The sequence below is a fragment of the Serinus canaria genome, chromosome 15 (assembly GCF_022539315.1).
Source record: "Serinus canaria isolate serCan28SL12 chromosome 15, serCan2020, whole genome shotgun sequence".
Classification (NCBI taxonomy): Eukaryota; Metazoa; Chordata; class Aves; order Passeriformes; family Fringillidae; genus Serinus; species Serinus canaria.
In genome coordinates, this window is record NC_066329.1 from 8,534,061 (window position 1) to 8,551,627 (window position 17,567).

The window sequence follows — 17,567 nt, forward strand, 5'->3', positions numbered from 1 at the left end:
CCGCGCTCTCCCGCAGCGCCCCCTCACGGCCGCTCCGGGTCCCGCCCCCACGCGGCCCCGCCCCGCCCCTCGCGGCGATACCATCCGCCTCCCAGCATGGGGGGATCCAGGCGCTCCCACCCGCACAGAGGGGGAGCCGCGACCCTTAAGTATTTTTTATTATTATTGTTATTCACGGCTTTTTCTCTCTCCAAATCTCTTTGATTTCAACTGTGGTACATATCACAGCTTTGGGGCCTGTATTATAAGTAGATAAAGGTAATGTTTTTTTTCAGATTGAAAGGTATGGAGAAATGGAGATTTGAATGGAAGATAATGCAGAGTAGGTCAATAGTATGGACCAGCAAGTGATGTAAATGAAAATCCAGACAAAAACTCTCTCCAGAGCACTTCCACACACTTGCTTTCATAAAATCGAGCTTTTAAAGCTTTTGTAAAGAAAACCCAGACAAAATGAACAGAGGAAACCTTTTTCAAAGGACAGCTGTGCCCCAAAAAAATCCCCCAAAGTTCCCATCAACCCAAAAAAAAAACCCCGCAAAACCAAATAATAATTCCAGAAGGAACCATAAAATTAAAGACTTTGGCAAAACACCAGTAAAGTGGGAACAAATAGTTGAGTCCTCATTTTCAGTAAGTCCCATATTAAACAGCACGTCTCCACAGAGACTCAGCAAGAGAAATGTATCAAGTACTTGTACCAATATGCAAATTCTTGGAGTCTTGTTCAAACCCTTCAGTAGGGTTCTGCAGGGCAGTAAGGCAGGAGGGTGTCATTTCTTCTGCCACCTCCACAGAGTTGGAAACAAGAGCCAGATGTTAAACCACTGATGGGAAAAAGGAGCATGAACTCTAGAGTAGGCAATTTCTGAAAACACAGAAAATTGAAATTGATTCCCAGAGGATGGCAATGCTCAGACATGTGCCTCCCATATCACTGCAGACATTCCCTGTTCTGAGGAGCTTGACGGGATTGAAGAGTTCACAAACCCAGGCCTGATTAAAGCCCAGGGAATTCAGCACCATTTATTTCCCACATGCCAAGTCAGTTCAACTCTGGATCCTGAGATGGCTCAAGAGGATTTTGGGGTTACACCTCAGCCAGCAAAGGCACAACTACACCTGGAGCTCTGGATTTATACCCTTTAACCTGCCCAAGCACCAGGGCAATGCTGGGAGGATGGCATTCCCACAGAAAAGGTCTCATCTTGAAATGTTTGGCTCAGTTCACATTCCAAACTGCAGCCCTCTCACTGAGAAAGGATTCATTTCTTTTAGACCTGCTCTAGAAAGCTCTAGAAAACACAGAAATTTGTTTCAAAACCAAAAGAGTTCACAGCAGCCAGCATGATAATGAGTTCCTAACTCATAGTTCTAAATTACAGAATATTCTGAGTTGGAAGGATCAAGTCCAACTCTTGAATGAATGGCCCATAAAGGGATTGAATCCACAACCCTGGCATTTTTAGCACCACACTATAACTGAGTTAATCTCAGGGTCATGCATGTTATTCCATAGGAAAACCATGGATGACATGAGAAATAAAAGCTTAGAGATTCAGTTTAAGTAAAGGTAAATTATTTTTTAAAAAATCAAAAGCTCATGAAGTTGTAACTTCATAGTAAAAAAGAGTATATTAAAATGATTTGCCCCATCTTTACGTAGAGATTATACATATTTAAAATACTATTTTCCAGGTAAACATAATAAAAAACATTATTCAAATAGCAATTAAGATATCCTGCATTTCAAGATTATTTTTAGAAAGCTGCTTTCCCACTACACTGTTTTCAAGTATATCAGTCAGGTGAATCAGTCAGTGGTATAAAAAGCTTCTGGTTTTTCTGCTGCACTGTCTTCCCCACTCAGGTTCTCCTGGGCATCCAGTTCTCATTCTGCAAGCACACCAACTCCTGTTTCAGTGGATTCTTGGATTGGAAAGGCCACTTTTTTGTAGACAAAGGGAACTGCAAGCAGCAAGGGTCCCACGTGCAGCCAGCTGCTGGCTCAGTCAGAATCATCACCACAACCATCGCTGCCTTCGGGATCGCTGCTCTTCTGCAAAGCAAAACACAAAATGCTCTGTCAGTGCTGCATTCACACCCACACACTGACCTGAGCCACAGACACTGACTTCAAACTTTCCCACAAGTGTAAGAAAATAGTCCTGGGCCTCAACTCCATGGGTTAGACCCATCTACTGTAATAAACACCTCTGGTGGTAAAGATGCTTCTTGGAACAAAAAGCATACTTGGGATTACAGCTATCAGAGAGGAAATGTCTTCTTTTTACAACATTTACAACTCCTTAGTTACAACCTGCAGTATGTGGGAAACTCAAAAGTGGGGTAGTAACATGAAATGGTGATATTTAAAATAAATGCAGATGAGACAAGTTAAGTGCTTTTTCATGCAAGTCCCTCAAAACCTAAGCTTGTTACATTGTCTAAAGCCAGATTTGAGAATTTTGTCTGCTGCAGAGAATTTATGTCCAACCTATATTGCAGATAAGCCAGGGCTCACTAATGCTTGTTTAAAAATGAAGTCAGTTCAGTTACACAAAGTAGTACTAAGGAAAAACTACAAATGTTAGAAACTTACAAGGAGACTGAAGTCAGAGTTCTTCTCTGGGAGCCACTCCTTCAGGAGTAAGACAATACTGTGCAGGACTCTCCAGTTAATTTGGGAGGGTTCATGTATTTTTTTGAAGCAAGTACTTCAGCTGATATGACTTATATCAAAGTATTTTTATAAAGAGAAGCTAGCATACCATATATCTATAGTTCTATATACCTATAGCATATATTTGTCTGTGGTTACCCTTTTTTTCCCCTCACCATCACTTGTTGAAAACACCAAATCCCACAAATTTAACACTGGCCATTTAATATCCTACTACAAAACACATTCCAAGTCACTCACACAGTTGACTTCATACCAGCAAGCACAGCTCACTGAAGTGCAAACAGCCTGCAAAATCTCAGCAGAGTCTGTCATATCATGCCTTATTTATCCTTCCCAGACAGCTTGTGCTAACTGTGATGCCAAACCCAAACTTGGTTGGGTCTATCTGCAGGGAGCAGAGGCTGTCTACTTTCAGGAACATGTCAGGGATTGGGAACCTGGCAGCACCAGGTACTGCCAACACCACCAGGTAAAGCACTCTGAGCCATATGGTCTCTTTGGGTCCCATTTAAACAAACCAATGTGGCTTTTCCTGTGACAAACACCCCTCTCACATATCCAGAATTCAGAAAAAAATTACCACAAGTAAAAAAATAACCCTGAGAAATTTATGGTGTCTTGCTTGTGCTATTCAACAAGGCTGTAAGTTTTATATCATGCATAAAATGGCAGACATCATTTTTCTCCATGTCTCCATCTCCAACATTCTCCATTTGCTACACAAAATAAAGCTAATTTTAAGGATTCTGTTAAATGAAAAAAGGCCATTATTTTCTTCTGAGTTGCACTACACAGAAGTTTTAGCCCTGCCCATCATTCATCCTTCAAGGACTTGCCAGCCTTTAACTGAAATTTCCTTTTTGGCAAAAATGTATTTCACAGTTCACAGGAGTTCCTGTTGGCACAAATGTATTCTCACCTCACAGCTCACAGGAGTTCCTGTTGGCACAAATCCAACTCCACAATATCCCAGTTACTCAGAAGTTGTTCTGATGGTCTATTTTGAGCTCATGGCAGATTAATTTAAAAGCGCTGGTCTTAAATTTCCCTGATCCCAAACCTTATCTTGTAACAAAATGAGAATTAGCCCAAAATCAGAGAATTCAAAAAAGCAGCAGGTATTTAAAGCAAAATTGTCAGCCTGAAACCTAGACTCTCAAACACTTTCACAACAGCAAAGGCTGGCAATGTGTCCATAATTTCTGTTGCCAGTTTATGATTATGCAAATTGCTCATGCTTAAAGCTTTCCTTCCTCCCTCCTCAACTACTCCCTGTAAAACCCTGCAAAAACAATGCTCTGTACAGTTCATTCCACTATCATCAAGTGCACAAAGACAGAAAAGACTATACACATTTCAAACTCCAGATGACTGTCATTTCCAGAGCATTTCATGGAAAACAAAAAGGGTACAAAGGGAAGAGATGCTTCAACTTGACAGCTTCCATTTGTAAAATAATGGCTTCAGTCATTACCTTTGGATTTTTGTTGTTAGTTTGCACCTCAACAGCAGAGGAGTTGAAGTCATGAATGGGGAGGGTTTTTAGCCAGTTTGCCATGGATTTCTCCTCCTTTTCTGTGTTGATAATGGTAGGATAGATGTACTGCTCCTTGAAAACAGCAATCTTCTCCTCCTCCTCTGTCCACTCCAGTGGCTCATGCAGCCCATCATTCCCAAAACGCCTGTTGTATTTTTCAAAGTGTACTTTCTCCAAAACCAGCCCAAGTCCTGGGGCTTTGGGGATATCAACCTTCTCCTCTCCCCAGCTGCGCTCCATGATGGACTCAGCAGCATAACCTTTCACAATTGCTATCACCAGCCCAATCATCTTCCTGATCTGGTGCATCATGAAACTCTGACCCTTCACTTGGATCACTGCAAATTCCATGTTTTCCCTGACAAAGGGCTCTCCACAGTACATCTCCATGATGTACCTCTTGGCACTGGGGTCCCTGGGGCCCTTCTGGGATGTGAAGTTGTGGAAGTTGTGTGTCCCTTTGTAGCAGGCCAGCAGCTGATTGACCCTTTCAAGGGTGTCTCTGTCCAGCCTATAAAGCTCCTCCTGCACTTCATGGTCCTTATGGGCAAAGGCAAACGTGGGCAGCATGTAAGAGTAGGTTCTGGCATCACATTTGTTCTTGGAGTTGAATCCCCCAGTGACTCTCTTCAGGCCTGCATTTAAAAGTGACATTAGGTTTCTGAAACAGGAGGTTACAGACTGATTGTGATCTCACTCCCACCAGCAAGAATATTTTTTAAGCAAAATACAAACAAAAAGTAGATTTGTTCAAAAGAACCCCAACTTCAAGCTAACAAAAGTGTGTTAAAACTAAACCCTTTATAAGTAAAATTATAGAGATCTTCTGCAGGAAAAAGCTTTTCTTGAATTTTTTCAGTGTTCTTACCCAGAATTCTGATGTGAGAAGGAAGATGATTATTGATCTTTTCTAAGATGTCATCTATTAGCCTGACCTTCAGTGACACAATCTGTCCAGCTGCAGACACACCCTGTAAAAACAAAAAAAATCCACAAAACCTCATATAATTATGTACTTTGGACGCTCCAAGACAACACCTGCAGAATTGAAATAACTGAATAACAAGTTTATTTGCTTGTACTTTAATTTAACAGAGGACAAAAGGAGAAGTTTCAGGGAACATTCACTTGCTGCTGGATCTCCCTGTGGACAATGCTTGAGCAGTCCATCCCAGCAGCAGAGGTGTGTAAGCCCCAGAGCTCAGGAGAGCACAGCCCTGCCCAACCCACCTTATCTGTTCGAGCACAGCGCTGGAAAGACATCTTCTTCATGTCCTCCCCGTGGTTCTCTGGGATGCATCCTGACTGAACAAGGGCACAGACTAGGTCATCTTCTATTGTCTTGAACTGTGAAGATCCCACGTTTCTCTAAGAGGCCGCATGCAGTAAAAATAAGAAATAGAACAATAATGGGATAAGTGAAGATGAAAATTCCGTTAATCAAACATTGTTGTGAAATTCTTTAAGAGTCTTCCCTTTGCAGCCTAGAGAGGCATTCTCTACCAAACCTAACTGTATTTTACCAGAGTATTAATAAAACATCGTTCTGATTTAGCTGTTACTGCTACAGCAAATAAGGGCTTATTTCTAATTTCACTGTGCAACACTTCTGGAGGTTCTTGGTGATTCCTTCAAACGCATGAAACAGCACCAATCCTGTCCCAGTGCCTGCAAGTCAACAGCTGCTGCTCCAAACCCAGCCTCTACAAATTTTTCTTCGAGAAATTAGACTGGGTTCTTTTGCTCAGTTCACCTGATGTGCCTGTAAGCATGATGCTTACTGCTGGTGAAAAAACCTCCTTTGTTGTATAAGCATGAAAGGCTCCCTTCCCTGTCTTTGTGCAAGATTGTCAGTTATCCCCTGGAGCCTCTGAAGTATTCTTCAAGTGTATGGAGCTTGCAGTACGTGGAGAGGAGCAGCAGATGGAGCAGCCAGCTCTATGCCTCAGACCACCCTGCATAGGCACCTCTGGTGCTATGACAAAGCACTGTCCCTTCAATCATCAGAGAGGCATCACTGACCTTTTAAAATTAAGTTATTACCAAGCCATTTGAAGCCATTCACACACTGTTCCTGCCCTGGTTTTTCACACTGCAAATGCTCAAGTGTTTCCCTACGCAGGCACTCTAACTAAACTTAACAGACTCCAAAGCAAAAAACGAGCTGGAGATGCTGCTTTGCCAAACCACATACTTGCATGCCATGGTAGCCTTTCCCTGAATATGCCATCAACAGCACAATCTTCCTTTTGGGTAACTTCTTGTTCTGATCCTCTGCATCTTCCTCATCTGCATCGCTCTTCAACTTTTTGTTCTGATGCCCGTTTTCTTCCAGCCTTTGAACCACCTCGCTGCTGCTGCTGAGTCTCTTTGTCTGGCTGGCAACCGCTGCTATCAAATCCTCAGCCATTGTAAGAACCTGCAGGGGAAACAACCGCAGATGGGACGAGCACGAAAGGCAAGAAACTCGGGCAGAAAGCGACAGCACACGAACAAGTCTGAGGCAGGAAGGGCGAGCACCCCGTTCCCCCCTAGGCCGCGCCACCATTCCCTGGAGGAGGGAGGCAGGCAGGGCCTGCGCTGCCCGGACACCCGGCGGGCCAGCTGGGAAGGCGACGGCCCCTCCAGCCGCGACCCGTCCCCAGAGCGGGGCAGGGCAGGGCCCGGCAGTACCCACGCTGCGCTGCCGCCGCCACGGCCCGGCGCACGCCGCGCTCCCCGGGGCGGAGAAGCCGCAGCTCAAACCACGGAGTGCCCACCGCAGCATGGCCCCCGGGGCCGCCGGGCGGGAGAGGCCGCGCCCGCCGCCCTCAGCCCCGCGCCCGCCGCCGCAAGCGCCACTTACGCGGGCGATGCGCAGCGACAGCGCCGCGCGGGGCGCGCACGTGCGCGGTACGGCGGCCGCGCGGGGACACGGCGGGGAGGGCGGAGGCAGCGGGCGCCGTGAGGGCAGCGGGGCGGGCTGAGGGAAGCGCCGTGAGGGCAGCGGGGCGGGCTGAGGGAAGCGCCGTCCATACAGCGAACCGAGCCCTTCCAGGAGCTCCCTTTCAGTGGGAAAAGGGATGGCGTGTAAAGCCAGCTCTGCTCCGGGGCTGCCAGCCTGAGAACCCGCCGTGCTCCAGTGTTGGCAGTGACCAGGGTCTGGGTATTGCCCTGCTCAGCCCCACCTCCCGCACACGGGTTCCAGCACAACCCAAAATTGTCATATTGTTACATAGACTGCCCCGGCGAGGCGAGGGCAAGGGGAGGGAACGGCTCACAAGGCACACAGGTCTGCAGTAACAGCTCTCGGTTCCCTCACCAGAGCGATGTCACATCCGATCCCCCTTTCCACACACCTTCTCTGGTGTCGGTGCCAAGCACGGGCACCTCTGGCTCCACTTCCCCTCAGGTTTTCCTCCAGGCAGCTCGCTCAAGCAATCCTTCTGCTCATGTTTTCTGCAGCAAGTTTTATCTGCACTTCATGGGGAAGCTGAGCTCAACAGAAGCCCTTCCCAGGCCCCAGCATGTCCCTCCCAAAAAGCCAAATGCACCTGGAATAGTTTTTTGCTCCAGTGCTCTGTAGGATGGAGCTACCCATGGGTTCCCTAGCACGTTGTGAGATTATTGTATTTCCATTTATCCATTCAGACGGAGCATGGAAAGGTTGACACTTCCAAGCGGGCCAGATTATCACAGGCCTGTTATTTCAGCTAATAAGGGGAAGAAATGCAGCACGTCCTTTTCTGAACTGACACTTCTGAGTTATTTCAGGAGCGGGATGGAGCAAAGGGAAGATTTATCACAAGGTCCCAGCTGCACTTTGCTTAGAGAAGTGATAAAAGATGGCCTGTCACAGTGCAATGCTGCTGCCAAGGGAAACAGGAATACAAATTTCTCTATCATTGCAATCAGGGTGTCTGAATCTCTTTTTGCCTCATTTCCTTAGGAAGTGGATCTTATGCAATTGTCTGTCCACCACATCCCTTCCTCCTCTTTCCCCACCCTGATTTCTGAGTTTGGCTCATTTCAGTAAATGTGAGAGAGGGAAGAAGGCACCAGTCAATTTGAAAAACAGTGATGGGATAGGAGAAAGACTTGCATGGATATCCCATGAGGGAAAAAGCTTTGGTATCCCAGCTCCTTACCCCTTCTAAGCGCAGCCAAGAAGCTTCAAAACAGGCAGCACAAGCTGTGCTCTTAACCTGCCACAGCACAAACTACCTCTTCCTTTTTTAAACTTACCTATTTTATCTTGGAACACCCATGTATAATTTATCTATTTTATCTTGCTGTAGGGGAAATCGAAGTGACTCGCCAGAGGTCGGAGCCTCAGGAGGTCCCGAGTTCGCTCGGCACTGAAATCAGCACCGTCAGAGCTCTCCAGGTGCCAACCCCCTGGGGTCTCGCAGACACCTGGCCTCTGTCGAGCAGGCAGGAGAATGGCTGCAGAACGGGCTCTGCCGTGCTGTTTGTCGTTTCGTTCTCCCAACTCCGTCAGCGCCGCTCCTCGCCCCACACTGCGCGGGGAGCCGCCTGCAGATGGGGCTCTGGCAACGCGCACCGCCACCTCCCCGTGTCCCGTGTCCTGGGGACAGCCACAGCCCTGGCTACACAGGGTCCCCTGCCAGGCAGGCACTTCTGCCACTTCTCCCAGCCTGGGGACACTGTCCCCTCCGGCTGGCAGAGGAGAGCCCATGGCCCCACTGCAGCTGGCTGTCCCCTCCCTGAGCAGCCTGTTCTGCTCTGCTGTGGCAATGTCACACGAGCAACTTTCTCATCTTCCTCCCCAATGCCTGCTTTGAAAAAGAAGGTATTTGTTTCAAGAGGATTTGCTTTCAATTCACAGAGAAATAAAATTTATTTTAAATCAATAAAAAAGGCTCCAAGGAAACCTTGTGTTATGGAAGATGCTTCCTTACATGTGTTTCCTGTTAAAGGGAAGGAAAAAACTGCTAAACTGATGTTGAGTTTCAGGGCTTTGCTGCACAGCACTAGAAGTTCGGGAGATAGTAAATGTAAAAGCCATTTACATCCATGTTGGGAACTGGTGACATGCTGAACTTAAAGACCACCTTATTCTGCTCCTCCCCAGCAGTTGTATAGTGGGCATTAGCTGGAAACATGAAGAAAAATTGTGCACATTTGGGAACTCGGTTACCCTCTGTCCATGGTCAGAGAAAACCTGTGTTTGGCATATGCTTCACCACCTTCTTAGAAATACACTATTTAACATGATTTGTAAAAGCGTTCAAATCCCTTGCCAGGTTTCATCTCCCAGGAGAGGGGGTGGTTCTGACTCTATTGTCCCTAAAAAGGCTGTTTTTAGAAAGAAATGTCCCAGGGAAGTTTACATCTCTGCACTACGTGCTGTTCCTCAACCAGGGAATGGCACCCATGCTTAGTGCTACATTTATGGAAATAAATCTAAATAAATCCAACTGCTAGCATTTCTCTGGAGAGCATGAGGTCGTGCCCTACAGAGCTATGCCAGGGTATTGTTTGCCTGCACAGAACCCTTCCCCTCCTGGAGTGTGAGGTGACCAGGCACAGGGGGCCACTGAGAAGAAGCCAAAATCAAGTTAAACACCAGAGGGCTCAAACGTGCTGTGAAGGAGTTAACTCCTCATGAAATAAAGCTTTAAAAGAGCTGGAAGCAGAATAATTGATCTTTGTATGGCCTTGGTTCAACACCCACCCACCCGTTTCTGCTTCCTTGATGTCACTGTCACCTCTGATCTTTCAGAGTTGAATGAGTTGTTTTTGCTGACGTACTTACCAACAACTAAATATAAAATGGGGGAACAAAGCCAAATGCCCTGGAAGAATTGCTCGGGTTTGTTTTATCCTAGAATCAACAGCAGCATGACGTCACAGTCAACATCCAGAAAGTTGTGCAATTTCCACTGGTGCTTTTGAACTGTCCAGGTCCCATGGTTCAGTGCTTTTAGAAGAGAGTATTTCTGTTGTTGAAGTTTTCCCAGCTAGCACTTTCCCCTCTGCTCTGCTGCCTGTGAAAGAGTCCAATGGATTCAGCAGAGAGTTCTCTATCTACACAGCCATGTGACACACAGTGGTCCATCTTTCATTTGGCTACAGTGTTTTCACCTTTGAAATTCTTGATGGGCAGCTTCAAAAGAAACCCCCCTCCCTTACCCCCGGCATCAGAAACTTTTACATGTATTATGTACTGCTGTCCCATGCTGCAGGGAACAAACGTACACAAGGGTTTTCTACAAAAGGGAAAAAATGTTAAAAAAAAGCCCCCACAAATCCTCAAAACACAAAGACCCAAGTGTGCTGAGCAGAAAAAAAACCCAGCAGCGTTTGTGATTACTCAGGTCTGACCAGCTTTCCAAGGGCTGCCATGGGGTCTTGCCCAGGTTGTGCCACCACTTTTTCAGCACACAGAAGTGCAGTTTCTCAGAGTTGTCCCCAGCACTGATGGTGCTGGAGCCCTGCAGGGAGAAAGGATCGACTGTCCCTGCATGTGAGCCAGCATCAACAAGAGCTCACCGCTTCTAGGCGGTGAGCTCTTGTTCTCACAGAGCAATTCCCTGGGGTGGGAAAGGCAGGGGCCAGAAACAGAGGTTATAAACAGGGCAGAGCAAAAAAAAAAAAAAAAAACCAAAAAAAAACCAATTCCAGCTCATGGTAAATGATGATTTTGAAGCAAGATTTTTTCTTACAAAACCATGACACTGTGCAGTAACTGCGGACTGATGCTGTATCACACAGGGCCTGGTGGGCAGGACTTTCCCCAGTGATGCTCATGGGCAACAAAAACACACAGAATTTAGCAAGTGGAGTGTTGGGAAATGTTTGGTGGAATTATGGTATTTGGCTTCTGAAAGTTTACAGCTGTGTGGCTGAAATTTTTGCAAGAATGGAAGGACTAGACTAATTAATTTAGCACCTCTCCCACATCCCAGATGCAGGGCTTAGCTTTTCCTCCTAGAGTATTCCAGTCCTGACAGAACAGGGACCTGGTCCTGCACCTGAAGTCAGGACCAACACTCTCAGCATCCTCACTGTCCCTTTTGCCATGTTCAGTGACTTTTGTCAAAGTTACATGGGCGAGAGAATTCTAAGCCATGTACCTGCTCTGTTCAAAAAACAAAACTGCAATGCATACAAACACAGCAGGAAAATATTTAATCCTAATTAAAACCACCCAAATGTTATCATGATACCACACTTCAAGTCCCTTTCTTGTTCAGCAACAAGCTTGCTGATTCTGACAATATAATCCTACAAATACTGAAATATGGATGGAATTTAAGCATCCAACTGCCTGGGGAGGGGTCTGCTATCAACTTGTGACAGTTCCTAACCACAGTAGGAGGAGAGGACAAGTAATATGGGCAGAGAAACCAGGAACTGCAGCTCCCACCTGGCAACTGGCTTCAACTTTCCCAAATTCACAGGCTTCATGTGAGTTCAGGAAAGGTGTCTCTTTTGCCCCAAGCTTCATCTGCTGTGATAAGGGGGCAGAAAACAGCCCTTTTTTACCCAAAAGTGGAGGCAGGTATAACCACACACATTATAAAGGCCTTGCTCAGATGCCACATGAACTGGGATCACAAAGGACTGAAAACAGGCCACTAACAATTTCAAATCGATTTTATTGTCTTAAATCGGTGTTGTACAATTTAAAGCCAAAAAAAAAAAGTCACACAAAACACAAATAAAAAATGTTGACAAAGTATCAAGCATTACCTTATAAAGAACATCATCATACGCTCTCACAAACCTGAAGGTACGTGTAATCAGACTGAGGTTTCCTGAAATCTATTAAAGACGCCTGACACAAACGCTGCAACAGCAACAAAGCCATGACAATAGCAGGTGGACTACACTAGAAACTTCAGCAATGGTTGGGGGTTTGTTTTTGGGGTGCTTTCTTTCTTTTTTTTTTCCTTTTTTTTGCATACCTTATTGTCTACAAAGCAATAAATATTTTTCACCAAAAAAGTTGGTTTCACGCTACATGCAGTTAGATAAAAAAGAAAGTCACCAAAGTGATGGCAAAATAAATCACCTTTCTTTTTTTTTTTTCCTCCCCTACTTTTGGGGTTATTTTGTGTGGATTTTTTGTTGGTTTTTTGTTGTTTTTTTTTTCTTTTTTCTTTTTTTTTAATTCAAGCACAGTGGCTAAGTTTCAAGTATTGAGAGAAAAAAACATATATATACACGTTTGTGTTTGTGTGTGTATCTCTACCCATGCACACACATACACACACACACACACAGCCTTGCATGTATATACACAAACACATACATATATATCAGTTGTAGGTCTGTAAACCACAATTTTTAATTTTTTTGGAGCAATATATACTTGTATACATTGAATGTGGACGATTTTGATACATTCAAGTAATGAAGTACAGCTGGAAGGTAAGTGCTGAGCTTGCCACACACACGGCTCACTGGGGCAGCAGATGTGGGTCCGGGCTGGGCCTCTCCTGGGCAGGAGCCCCTGGGGGCTGTGCCCGAGCTCTGGGGTGCAGGGCTTGGTATTGCAGAGTCAGTCCTGGCTTGGTGCTTCCGTGCTGCAGCGTAGCCCTTTGCACAGCTGGCTCAAACCTTTCAGCAGCAGGCTGGGTCTCCTCGGCATTGCTGTCCACAACAGGCTGGGGGGGTTGGTTGTTTTTGTCTTTTTTTTTCTCCTTTTTTTCCCAGGCACAAGCACAAATGGCCACAGAAGCAGAAAACTGTGAGCCAAATACTGAAGCATATGTGAAAGCTACACTTAAGCTTCCCTGATGGGGGCAACTGGAAATATTTTTAAATTTCTTTATTGGCACTTCTGCTCTGTGAACAGAAACACCCATGTTGCCAAATGCGTTGCCAGCTCCAAAGCCCATGAAGTTGCTCCTGAAACTCTTGTAAAGAATCACACTGAACGTGCCAATCTTGAGAGGAAGAAAAAGCAATGAGGACTTAACCACCATGTGCAAAATATTTTTAGATCCCCAAAAACTAAGCCTGAGGTTTCGAGTTGCTTTCAAAGATGCTTTTCTGCCCAGCTCTACCACAACCCTGCCACGACTCTGGAACGTCACACTCATGCTCTCACAGACAGATGGAAGGCAGGCAGCTCCCCTCTCACACACATGCTCACAGCACCCGAAGCCTCACCCAGAACTCCAGCCACTCGCACCCGCAGTCGCATTTGGCTACAGAGTCTCCTTGAAAGAAATGCTGAACATAAAACTGAACGGGATTTCTTTATAAAAAAGAAAACAAACCAAAACCCAACAAACAAAAAAAAAGCAGCAAGTAACACTTCTTTAAAAATGCGTTTCCAAGTGTGTGGGATCCTAACGCCTGTTCTTCAGCTCTTAAAAAGCACGGAGCTTTGTAATGACTGTCCTTAAAAGAACATTTAAATAAAAAACAAACCTTGGTACTGCCAGACTGCAAGTCAGCTTCGCCTGGTGTGGAGGAGGAACAGCACAGACTCTGCAGTGCTCTTTGCCTCACACTCACGAGATACAGTACAGTTAAATACGTACAGTTACACACAAACCATATCAATATCAATATATATTCACTCTTAGGAATACATATTAATATACGCACACACGTAGTGCAATAAAACAACCAGGAAGCAAGGAAAGGAATAAAAAGAACAGCATTCCTAACAGTCGTGATGTTCCTGGGTTGTTGTGTGATGCAAAGTCAACTTCTCAAAGTTCCCATAGTGTGTAAAGTGCTCCTTTGATTCACAACGCTAGTGTTTTCAGTTTGGGGGGCTCCAGGGAAGGGGTTATTGAGCCAACAGCTGAAAGCAGGACAGTGCTAGTGCTTCCTCCAGGTAGGAACGTGCTGACAGGAGAGCTCAACAGCCACGAGTCTTTCACATTGATCCCACTGAGCCGGGGGACCAAGGGAGGAACGGATTCATTTTGGCTTCTTATGAACACAGGAGTGTGACCCTTTCTCTTGCCCTCCTGTTTCCTGCACAGCCCCTTTCCCTGTGGTGTTTGCCCATCCAGGCAGGCAGACAGGGAGCCCACACAGCAGCCATGAGATTTCCAAGCTTCCCAGCAGCCGCACATCCTCTGCCTCACTCAGCGAGTCTGTTGAGGTGGGAACTACTTCACAACACAAACTCCCTCCTCCCCAAGCACTCCAAGGCATAAACACAAGGAGAAAGGACAAAGGAGAGAGTGGAGGAGACCCTCTAGTTGCCAGGGAGCTTGAAGATGCCTGGCTCTCAGCTGGGAAGGGGAAAGTACACAGACTGGCCTTTATGTCTGAATGACACACTCGGACATCAACTGAAGCCAGCAGTTTCAGCACATCCATTGCCTGCAATGGACACAGCACTGGAATACCCTGTTCTTAAGCAAGAGGGATAGGCAGCAGTCTTATCCTTCAAAGTGCTGGGAAGAAGCAGACTTCTATCCTTCACCCCCTCTGACAACGAGGGAGACCTTTCCACATCAGCTATGTCTTCACCCAGGCCTTTGGGCAGGGAAATATTTGTGCTTGCTGCAGTCACACGTCCCCACAAAGGAATCTGAGTCTGTGGAACAACTTCCCAAAACGTCCAAAACCAGAACAGTGAGCAGTCCATCCTCCAGGTGTCCTACTGCCAGAGTGGTTTCCCACCACAGCACAGGCTGTTGGGGATAAAGCAATCAGCTGGGGTGAGGTGTGTGAAGGACAAGACCACTGGAATCAGGCACAGAACCCCGACAGCAGAGCTGACAGCCTGCGCTCGATGCACAGCTTACCTGGGGAAAAAAACAGCACAAGCAATCAGCTTCTCATTTTCCTGCCAATGGAAAGACTACCACTGGAGAGTGAACAAAAAAAGGGAAAAAAGACAGCAGAATTTCAACAAATCTAAGCAGAACTTTGAGAATCATCACCAGGTACCGATGAGGCCAGTGAAGACCTGACCAGAAACACCCTGCTGGGAAGGGACAGGTCAGAGGAGGGTTGAACAGTCAGAGATCTGACAGTGATACCTGTCAGTGATACCTCTGTCAGCAGTTCTGACAGAGGTATCAAGATTTTTACAAAGGATGACCATCCTCTAGGAAGAATTTATTCACTTCCAGTTATTGGAGCAGCTTTTGCCAGCAGGCAGAATGGCTCAGGGTCTCCAGTGCCATTTGCCATAGCTTACACTAGGAAAGCCCATCCAGCATTGACAACATCAGGCTCTTATCACCTGAGCCCAAGAATCTTTCAGAAGCTAAATGTTTGGTGGAATTCATGCCTCTCATAGGAACATTTGCTGTATTTCTAGGTTCATCATTTTACTTTTCAGAAATATGTAATCATAGACATGAGATTTAAATGAAACACACACCCACTTCTGCCTATCAGAGAACAGCTCAATCAGGAAGCTGGAACTTGCAGTACCAGGATAACAACTGGGAAAAGAAATCTCTTACATGCATTAACTGTATCTTTGGATCAAAAGATGGGATCTAGGTTTGGTAAGAAACAGTACAACAGAAACTACTTAGCATTCCCTATTCACTTAGCCCTCCAGTACCACACACCACCTGCCCACTTCCCTTTGTTCTCCTCCAGTGAGCCTCTGTCAGCTGTGAAAGTTGGTGATAATTAACTGACCGACTGCCTGGGAGCCAGAGATCTCCTCTTGTTACCTACCCAAGGGCTCTGCCTCCATGGACAACCAGAGCTGTCCAGTGCTCTGTATGCTGGCCTGAGGCAGGCAGTGGGTGACCAGCAGAGGGGACAGGCACATGGTCTGCCAGCTGTGGCCACAGGGACACTGCTGGGACTGCTGCAGGTGGGCTGGGATGGCTGTGGTGGAGCAGAGCCCAGGCCAAGCCAAGCTCCTACAAATGATGGTTATTCCCCATCCCCTCTTCCCACCACCTGCAGTCAGAGGTGACAGAGGTGATTAAACCCCAGGCTTAAGGGCAGGAAAAGTGTGCTCAGAGCAGTGAGTCAGTCCTTTCCCCTCCAGATGGAGTAACAGCCCTCAGGGGACAGGGAGAGCACTGGAGAGGGGACAGCTTGGAGCAGCAGACTGCCTGGGAGAGGAGGGCCAAGGACAGCAGGCAGGTCAGAGCTCAGCCTTCACTGCTACAGCAAGCACTTGCTGATGAGAAGAGTTGTGTCTCAGGGCTGGGGAACCAGGCAGGTGAGCAGTCCTGGTTCAGAGATGTGCTGGAAGAAGCCCTTGCTGTGCTGAGCAGCCATCTCTGCCCTGCAGCTACTGCAGGTTCACGTTCCCAAGTTCTCTGTGCAGAGGGATGGTTCTGGCTGGAAACCAACCCCAGGCCCCTGCTGCTGCCAAACCACTTCCTTCAGCAAGTTCTTTCACACATCCAAAGTTCCAACAAAGTGCTGGCTACTGCTCTGCATGGGAAGTATTTTGAGTACTCTCAAAATATGGCTCAGAATAGGGACCTGCATTTCTATCAGTTTTTCTGTTGGAAAAGCAGGAGGCCAGGCTGTGAGGAGCTGCAACAAGCCAAGAGATCTCTGCTATGTCCACCAAGATGTAGCCAAAGGAAAAATGGTGCTGGGAGCTGAAATTTCTGATCCATGCACCTGAAAAGCCCACATGTTCTAGTTGGGGAAATAACAAAAAGTCACCTAATACTCACATTTACTGATGTTTTCTATGTCTCCCTGTTCAGTGATGATGTTCAGGAGCCCCTCCATTAGCAGCAGAGCCTTGTGGTACCTCTGTGCACAGTCCTCTCTGTGGTGAAACATCTCATCCAGGGCTGCAGACTGCACCTGAGGGCAACAACCCAGTGCCAAGAGCTTATTCCCAGAGCAGACCCAGCTTTCCCAGCACAGTCCCTCAGCTGCATGGCCACCCCCTTGCCCAGCCTCCAGAGGGGAGCATCATGAGGGGAACCAGCTGCTAAGGCCACCAGCAGAACCATTAATGCCCAGCACTGCTCTGTGCTGACCCCAGTCCCAGGCACTGTGGGTTTTTACCATTTGCACAGCATAGCTGAAGATGAGCTTCTCTGCAGTGATGCTGTTGATCCGATCCATGAGCTTCTGTTTGTCCAAGAAGAACCTCTGCAGTCTCATGTTGAGGCAGTGGCAGGAGGATACACTGGATTTGTAAAGCTCATTTAGCTTCTTCACAACTACAGTAAAAGAAAGAAATACTTTAGAAAGAAATTGGTTTTACTCACAATTCTCCCTGTGCCTCCCAATTCCCATGTGCAGGATCCCAAAGGATTAACCTGGAGACAACGGGGTTCTGTTAAAGCCAAGAGACTGGCAGGAAAGCCCTGCACCGAAAGGGTTTTTCCCTTTCCTCTGTCACCTTCACCAGTTATAGGCCTGCATATGGCAACTCCTACACAAGTCTGGTTCACCTGAGGCTGGGTCTGTTTTTAT

The 17,567-nt window shown here is 46.6% G+C and overlaps 2 protein-coding genes across 7 annotated transcripts in view; both read right to left on the reverse strand.

Annotated features, from left to right (window-relative positions):
* Positions 1-140: 140 nt before the first annotated feature.
* Positions 141-7,139, reverse strand: PUS1 (pseudouridine synthase 1). Of its 3 annotated transcripts, none has more exons than XM_050980625.1 (6): positions 7,069-7,139; positions 6,418-6,642; positions 5,454-5,591; positions 5,092-5,194; positions 4,161-4,858; positions 141-2,059 (listed from the first exon to the last, which is right to left on the reverse strand). In XM_050980625.1, the coding sequence occupies exons 2-6, from the start codon at positions 6,631-6,633 to the stop codon at positions 2,009-2,011; spliced, it is 1,206 nt and encodes a 401-aa protein (XP_050836582.1). In that variant the 5' UTR covers positions 6,634-6,642; positions 7,069-7,139; the 3' UTR covers positions 141-2,008. The 3 variants fall into 3 exon arrangements, with proteins under 3 accessions (XP_050836582.1, XP_050836583.1, XP_050836581.1); XM_050980626.1 differs by lacking the exon at positions 7,069-7,139 and adding an exon at positions 6,897-7,044; XM_050980624.1 differs by lacking the exon at positions 7,069-7,139 and adding an exon at positions 6,901-7,033.
* Positions 7,140-11,807: 4,668 nt separating this feature from the next.
* The window catches only part of ULK1 (unc-51 like autophagy activating kinase 1), a 77,802-nt gene continuing 72,042 nt past the window's right edge, over positions 11,808-17,567 (reverse strand). For all 4 annotated transcript variants that reach the window (XM_050980412.1, XM_050980411.1, XM_030231281.2 and 1 more), the window contains exons 27-29: positions 17,154-17,311; positions 16,811-16,946; positions 11,808-14,950 (exon numbers count right to left, since the gene is read on the reverse strand). In XM_050980412.1, coding sequence (XP_050836369.1) covers positions 14,895-14,950; positions 16,811-16,946; positions 17,154-17,311 — 350 coding nt within the window. In that variant the 3' untranslated portion in view covers positions 11,808-14,894. The remainder of the gene's footprint in view (positions 14,951-16,810; positions 16,947-17,153; positions 17,312-17,567) is intronic.

Coding starts and splice junctions, on each gene's coding strand:
- PUS1 (XM_050980624.1), bottom strand. CDS start 6,990: ATGCTGCGGTGGGCACTCCGTGGTTTGAGCTGCGGCTTCTCCGCCCCG. Junction 6,643..6,900: donor CGTGGCGGCGGCAGCGCAGC/GTGGGTACTGCC, acceptor TTTCCCCTGCAG/GTTCTTACAATGGCTGAGGA. Junction 5,592..6,417: donor AAGGCTACCATGGCATGCAA/GTATGTGGTTTG, acceptor GCGGCCTCTTAG/AGAAACGTGGGATCTTCACA.